This window comes from Phaethon lepturus, unplaced genomic scaffold (assembly GCF_000687285.1).
Source record: "Phaethon lepturus isolate BGI_N335 unplaced genomic scaffold, ASM68728v1 scaffold19764, whole genome shotgun sequence".
Lineage (NCBI taxonomy): Eukaryota > Metazoa > Chordata > Aves > Phaethontiformes > Phaethontidae > Phaethon > Phaethon lepturus.
In genome coordinates this window covers 21,601-29,318 of record NW_010535692.1, presented here as the reverse complement: position 1 = coordinate 29,318, position 7,718 = coordinate 21,601, and the positions used below count along the sequence as shown (strand labels likewise).

At 40.0% G+C, this 7,718-nt stretch overlaps 1 protein-coding gene across 1 annotated transcript; it reads left to right on the top strand.

Annotated features, from left to right (window-relative positions):
• Positions 1 to 1,416: 1,416 nt before the first annotated feature.
• Positions 1,417 to 7,045, top strand: ECHDC2 (enoyl CoA hydratase domain containing 2). The gene is made up of 9 exons (XM_010285936.1): positions 1,417 to 1,479; positions 2,086 to 2,173; positions 2,725 to 2,811; positions 3,929 to 4,021; positions 4,633 to 4,689; positions 5,081 to 5,268; positions 5,690 to 5,740; positions 6,065 to 6,112; positions 6,781 to 7,045. The coding sequence occupies exons 1-9, from the start codon at positions 1,429 to 1,431 to the stop codon at positions 6,856 to 6,858; spliced, it is 741 nt and encodes a 246-aa protein (XP_010284238.1). The 5' UTR covers positions 1,417 to 1,428; the 3' UTR covers positions 6,859 to 7,045.
• The last annotated feature ends 673 nt before the right edge of the window (positions 7,046 to 7,718 follow it).

The window sequence follows — 7,718 nt, the reverse complement described above, 5'->3', positions numbered from 1 at the left end:
AGCCAGGCCTTGCTGTCCCTCAGCCCGGCTCTGGGAACACTCGAGCTGTCCCCGCCGCGCTGCCGGACATCTCGTACGGGGCTCCGCGGCGCGGGCGCTCTCCGTAGCGCGAAAGGTGACCGACTGCCTTGCGGAGTCCGTAGCAGGCAGGTTGCTTGTAATATCTTTGCTTTAAGTTATGCCTTGATACTTTTTTCAAGAACACAGCTACCAAATAAATAGCTAGATGCATTTTTTTTTTTTTAAGTTACGTATGCAGGAGATCTCAATACAGGAAGTTCTGGTTTGCGTAGCTTGGATATTTCTGATACCAGTAATGTACAGCACTAAAGGTAGGATAGGACCAGGGCATGTCTGTGCATATTTATGCACGAGAGTCACTGAGCGAGTTGAGTTTTGGTTCAGATTGTCAGTGGAGTTACTTTCTGGGAAGGGCAACTATTGCCAGAGCTTGTAAAGAGTTCTTGGTAGTTTTGCTAGTTACATGAACACGAGTGTAGGTACCAGAATTGTGAATTTCCCTTGTTTGCTGGTGCCCGCTGTTACCTGTGTCTTTGCTCCTGTGTGACACATCTCCTTTAGTGTCTGGCCACTGGCACAGGCAGAGGAATAAAGACAGACAGATAGACACCTTCTAGCAGGGCAGAAGGACCAGGTACGACAGATGCAAGGCGCATCTGTGCGCCTACAGCAGCAGCGTCATCTTACAATGCTAAGGCCTGGGAAGCATGCAGAAGTCCAGCCAAGGAAACAGGAGATGTTTTTTTCTTTCCAAAGCATACACAAATTATTGGATAATAATTTACAAAACACAAATGCAAGGGAGAAGTAGGTAGATGTTGTGGTCTTATTTTTCTGCTTGGGCTTAGGAATTTTGAGTGAAGTCCTTTTCACTGATGATCTTATTAATTTCAAATTAAATGGAGCAGCAATTTCAAAATGGTTCTGGAATGTGTGAACCAAGAGTGACCAGTTTGTGCTGTTCTCATGCAAACAGCAGCCCCAAGAGGATGGTTTTCTTCATTAAGGAATATACATGAACATAGTAAGACTGTACAGTAAAAACTTACTGAAGTAACATTCAAAACAGAAACCTAAGATGGATTATTTGGATTTTTTTTCTATTCCTGCAAGTGATTCTAAGATATATTTTTGGGTGTCATGTTCATTTTTTAAGTCTGCTTATTTGTATTATTCACAGTGCTACTGATTTTTACAGTTGTCCTGTATAACTGGGTTTTGTAGACATGGTCTACCACCTCCACTTTTAAAATAACTGATTGTTTTAGAATATACTTTATATGCATTTTCAGGAAAGAGAAGATACAGCATATGCAGATATTGTTCCCAGTTGAATTACTGTGTCAGAGAATTAAATGAAGTATAACTGAAATTGTCTCCTATTACTAAGGTATTGCTGAAATCCTAATGAACCGACCCCACGCAAGAAATTCATTGGGAAAAGTATTTGTAAATGAAGTGAGTATGGGCCTGGCCTGGAAACGTGTTTGGAATCATAATCAATAACTAAATGCAGTAAGAATAGTTGTGGGAAATCTGAAACAGAAACTTAACCTCTTGCTGAAGGTCAGTAGGAGACTGCACCGGGGCAAGGCAGATTGGCCTGAAGAAAAAGAGATCATGATATGTCTATGCTGCAGTAACTTCAGATGCGGACTGGACACAGATAGTGGAGTTATTTAAGTTGGCTAACTTAACTAAGTTAATGTCCTCACTTGCGTAATTGCAACAAAAACATACTCATTGTCAGACTTTAGCAGATGATCTGTTCGAGGCTGACACAGTCTAGAAAAAGTCTGGCTCATGTCTGCACAGGAAGGGGAGTTTAAGGTACAGCAAAGGTTCATCTCTGAATGGAAGAAAAAAAGATGGGGTAACGTCATTCTGAGGCTGTCATGGAAGGATCCTGCTGGCTCCACATACATGATTTCCGGGAAATTCCTGGCACCTGCAGGGGAAAAAAAAAAAAAAAAGAAATGTTTATCATAGATTAGGAGCTTGTTATAATTTAGGTATATACATCCATATGCTTAAAGTTTTTCTCTTGTTTGTACTCCCTCATAGCTGTTCAGCGCTCTGGAACAACTCCGCTTTGATGAGAAGGTTCGTGTGGTGGTGTTCAAGAGCGAAGTGAAAGGTGTATTTTGTGCTGGTAAGTAACAAAAGCTCTGCAAACTATTGTTAAAAATTCGGTGCCTCTTTGGGCTGTGTGCTGATCAGGTCGTGCAGAAAAGCAGTTGGAAATGCATGCTTGAAGAAAAATGGGCTGGCTCTTGTGTAGCGAGTAACAAACACATTGTTCTCTTTCACCTATCTGCCTCTCAACTTCAGTGACAAAGACATGTGTGATGGAATGAGCTGCACGGGCTCTGTGGTGCTGCTGTTTGTTTTCTGTTTATCACCACCTTCAAGCTCAGGTGCCTCCAGTAGTATTGCAGCCCTTGGTTTCCAGTTTTATGGATTATCATCCTTACATACAGCAATTGGTGCTCCTCTGTGAAATCTGTTCAAAGGGCACAGAGGAGCACCCTAGCCACTGCTCCAGCCCAAATGTCCACACTCCAAATTCCACTGACCTTACTTAGCCAAACACAGTTTTTCAAGACTTTGGAAATGGTCTTCCCTCTGAGATGGACAAGAGGTAACACAGTTCAGATGTCTTTTCCCTGTTCCTGGATTCTAACCTTTTTCTTCTCTATTTAGGAGCAGACTTAAAGGAACGTGCAAACATGGATGATGCAGAAGTTGGACATTTTGTTAAAAGGCTGAGAAATCTCATGGACGAAATAGGTAAATGATTGCCTCAGTTGGGAAATTTGTCCTAGACTGCCTGTACTGAGACATTTAGAAATGCTGCAGGAGGGGAAGGATGCTAGCCCCAGCAGGTTATCCATTTAGGAGTAGCTTCCCAAATGTCTCCAGCTTATGCCTAAAGCAAAGATCTAATTAGAATTAAATACGAACTATCCTGCTGCCACTCCAAGGACAAGGTGCATTTCAGTACTGCCTTTTCCAGGATGAAGAGCAGTACACACACAGGCATACAATAAGTACCTGTTGTAACAAAGCATTCTATACACAGTTCTGTGTAATCCTTGGGAGACAGCACTAGGCAAAATGAGCAATGTTAGCTGTCCCACTTCTAATACACGCTCTGAAGCGCTCATGATATGGTGATGACCTAGGAACATGGATTTTGATCTCTGAATGGGTTTGCTGAATGTCAGCTATATATAATGAAGCTATATATAATGAAGCTATAACTTCCCCCCCTTCCCCCCATTTTATTTTCCCAGAAGGAATATAGGCTGCTGCAGTTGATTTTCTTCCCCTATTTTTGAGTTGTTCTGCTCTCACCAGAAAGTGAAATCTGACTGGGGGGTTGTCCAGGTAGTTACAGCACAGAACTAGCACACATTTGAAGTCTGCTTACAGCTCCCTGAGTATTTAAAAAGGTATCTTATCAAGCAGCTAATCTCCAGGTACCAGTATGTACCAAGTTCAGGAGCCTTGGCTAACAAAAGCACCAGAAAAGCTAATCCTTGTAACAATGACTAGAGATGGTGACTTTGTTTTGACTGTTTAACTGCAACAGCTGGATATTCACATCATAAATTGGCACAGAGACAATTCATCCTGTTTTGTGTTGCAGTACTTTGTATTTGCATGCTTCTTTGCATGTAAGGAGATTGTTTTGCATTCTTCTTACAGAGAAGGGAAAAGTGCAAAGACACAGTTCCTACTATTTAGTGACAGTCAGGAAGTTTGTGGTAGAAGAAAATGAATTCTTGAACAATTTTGAATTGGAGAACTACTAAAAGCTTTAGAATTTAAGCATTTAAATTCTAGAAATGAGTGGGATGGAACTTCTGGAACAAAACTATATAATCTGCATTGTCTTCTCTAGCTGCCCTACCTGTACCCACAATTGCTGCAATAGATGGCTATGCATTGGGTGGTGGACTAGAACTGGCGTTAGCTTGTGACCTTCGAGTAGCAGGTTTGTGTTTTGCTTAATACGGGATTCTTTTTGTAATCGGTGACTATATTTTAAAGAGAACTTACATGTATGATAGCTGACTCTTAACGGAATCCAGTAGGCTAGGAGTAACTTACGCAGTTCAGGAAATGAGTAGGCATTTGTCCAGAAATTGTGACATTTAGTTACTATTGGGAAAGCAGTTTCCTCGCTTAAAAAGTAAAGCCTATTTTTAGACAAGATTAGGACTCCTTCAGCAAACTATTTATTGTAATATTGGATCAGCACTCTGGTGAGATCTAAGCTTCCTTAAATTAGCTTGGACTGGAAGTCTCCTTCTTCTGTTTCCATTCTCTCGTCATTACATTTCATCTAGTATGGACCCAAGGCTTATTTTCCTAGATAAAATTGCTGCATGAGGGGTAAGCAGTCATACTATACACATCCTTCATCTGATTTGAGATGGAGATTAAGCACTGTAGTATTCAGACTTTCTAGCTACCTGGAGAGCTAGACCTGTTCCAGTTCAGTATTGATAGTTTGTAGTTTTATTAATAAATCAGTTTAGTATGTAAAATTTATAGTTATACAGATCAAAAAGTAACTAAACCCTGTATTTATTTTTGTAATAGCTTCATCAGCTAAAATGGGCCTTATTGAGACCACAAGAGGGCTTCTTCCCGGAGCAGGTAACCTTCATTAAATTTTCAGTCTCTTACTTCCTCAGCTGTATAGTAAATAGTTTGTAATTAGAGCACTTGAAGTGTTTTGAATGTAAATTAGAAGTAGCATCTTACACTGACCCAAGAGATCTGTGAATCCAGAGTTGTGTTCGAAGCCCTATCTTGGACTTGCTATGAATTGAGGAAAGTCCCTTTACACCCTTATTTATTAAAATACTCAAAAGGATGCTAAAGCCTTTCAGATGCCTTGCAAAATGTTGATGTATTCAGCTAGTATTAAATAAATATATGATTCCCTTATTTTTCAAACCTCCTTATTACATAAGGAGACAAAATACTACTGCTTTTTTGGGCATTACTCGGAAATGGAAAATCGTGGTTTTGCTCTTGTCATAAGGTGGAACCCAGCGCCTTCCCAGATGTGTTGGAATAGGTCTTGCAAAGGAACTCATTTTCACTGGTAGGCAGATTGATGGACAACAAGCCGCCTCAGTGGGATTAGTAAATCACACAGTGCCACAAAACAGTGAGGGAGACGCAGCTTACCAGAGAGCATTAACTTTGGCTAAAGAAATCCTTCCTCAGGTAAGTGTATTATTCATGTTGTCAATGTAAAGAATGCATTTCTGCTTCCCTTGAGAGCAAACAGACAGTTGAAATTCCTTTCTATGAAATATTAAAGTCTTGGTTCCTGGTGTTTAAGTGTCTTAACTCTTTCTTGTGAATGTATTTTCTGTAGGAACAAGTGTTAACATCCAGCTGCTTAACCTGTAGGACAGTTTTACCTCCCAGTTGTGGTTATGCAGACCTGCAGGACACATTGAAACCTTTCACTGTGTGTATCTATTAACTGTAGATAATGCTAAATTGATTTTTAAAAACACTAACTTATTGCAAATTTCTATAGACTAAAAGGTCATTTGGAGGTAGGATAGTGATGTGCAACTGCACTATTATGAACTGATGTGGCTTTAGTTTAGTTCTGTTGTGCTTTTTTTTAATAAAGGCTCCATTTGCTGTGAAAATGGGAAAACTGGCAATAAACAGAGGAATGGAGGTAACTTTTTTTTTTAAATACTGAGGTAAATGAAGCAGACAGGCAGCTCCTACAAATTACTACAGTAAAAATGTTTAGAACAGATGAGTTATTTATTATCTTTGTTGAGACAAGGCATTTAACACCATTTATGGGGTCTTAAGGACCTTCTTTAAAGACAAAAGTAATACATCAGAATTTTTTTTCTACACATCCTAACACTGTAGTTCTAACACAGGATTGAAGGTCACTCACTACAAGTGAATGTTTATCGGTTTGAGGGCTATGAAGTAGTTTTGAGGGCTCTATTGCAGACAAACCTCACTCCTTCCCTCTCATCCCCAGGTTGACATTGCATCAGGGATGGCTATTGAGGGGATGTGTTACGCCCAGGTAGGCTACCTTCAGAATACTTCCCTGAAAGGAACAACTGTACATTTTCTTAAGACAGATATTCAGTGACCTCTTGTATTTTCCTCTCTGTGAGGGAACACCAACAGCTAAATCTAAAGCTTTGAGAACATACTTGAGTGCAGTTCCATATTTCTGTTTCAGAATATTAACTGTTGTGTGATGCATAGCTGCCTCTCTCAGCCTGCCTGAGACCAAAGTCCATCCTTAAATACCCTTGTGTGTAAAGTAATTGTATATTGTTAGTTTCAACAATGTTAATTACAGGATGAGCTTTATTAATGGTTTTAACTAATTGGAAAAACAGATTCTTCTGTTGTCATTCTTTCTGACAAGCTTTGAGAGCATGCACCTTTCTCTGCTAACAGAACAATGTAACTGCTGTGCCTCTGTATTTTAAGATGGTAAAGTATTAATGGAAAACTGTTTTCCTGTATAGTTCTCTAGTCTATGGTCTTTGTCTTAGATGCTTTCTTTGCTTGTGATTTTACACTACTTTTACCTTCCAAATTGCAAAACATGGAAGGTGGGACTTAACATATCATTGAAAGAAAAGCAATCTTAGTCTCAGACCGCTACTGCCAAATTAGGCAGTACTTAAACACATCAGACCTGTCAATGAAAAACTTCTTTTTTTTTTTTTAATGTAGAATATTCCCACAAGAGACCGTCAGGAAGGGATGGCTGCCTTCAGGGAGAAACGACCACCTCAGTTTACTGGAAAATAATGCTTCCTAGCTTCCCCTTGATTTTTTTTGAAGGTATAGGAGGACTGAAGATCACCCACTGATTTCTTGGAATTATTTTTATGACTGCATTTTGTGTACTTAGGTCCTTGCCTGGGACTGCATTTCTGAATACTCCACTGGATCACTTTGCTGTGAGAATTCCCAAATAAAGATTTCACTTTGTACAGCTGATCCTTTTAAAGAGCATACCTCTTAAGTCAGTGGTTATGGCTCTCAAACAGATGTCAAGTAGGGAGTATGAAGGAGCTTTGGCTCACCATCAGCAAGTTTAAAAGAAAAAAGCATGCTGCATCTAACCATTGATAGGAAAAAGAAAAAAGTCAACATACAAAGAAAGCCTTCCTAAGCTTCGTTGCTGTTATCAGTGCTCTTCTAGCTAAGCACACAGAATTAACAGTATCAACACAGAGCAATGGTGTTTCACCCCAGATCTGTTGAGTAGTGCAAAACACTGAGCTATCACTCCCCCCAACTGAACTTATGTCTCTGGTATCAGTGCTTGAGAAAATGCAAGGCCTGTATGTGCATGTATATATGGCCGCTCCATCAGTCTATGCCAGACATCTCAGGCTTGCCCCATCTCTGCTATCACCCATTTTCCTTGTCTGAAGTTTTTTTCTCCTTCTGCTTGGAGGATCTCCAGCACTGAGATGTGCTACACAGTTTAGCTCTATGGGTTTTTTTACTTAAACTGGGGCTTTCAAGCAAAAGTGAATTAGTATATATATGAAAGTGTGGCTTTACCAAATTGGAACTCAGCATCACTTCATGCTATGATAGTCGTGAAGCAAACCACAATTTCACTTGTGCCAACAGTTAACCAAACAATTCTGTGGGTG

What these genes read in the sequence shown, in the direction of transcription:
- ECHDC2 (XM_010285936.1), top strand. Translation starts at nt 1,429, where the DNA reads ATGAACCGACCCCACGCAAGAAATTCATTGGGAAAAGTATTTGTAAAT. An exon ending in GAAAGGTGTATTTTGTGCTG is followed by an intron (nt 2,174 to 2,724) that starts GTAAGTAACAAA and finishes TTCTCTATTTAG; the next exon opens with GAGCAGACTTAAAGGAACGT. An exon ending in CTAAAGAAATCCTTCCTCAG is followed by an intron (nt 5,269 to 5,689) that starts GTAAGTGTATTA and finishes TTTTTAATAAAG; the next exon opens with GCTCCATTTGCTGTGAAAAT.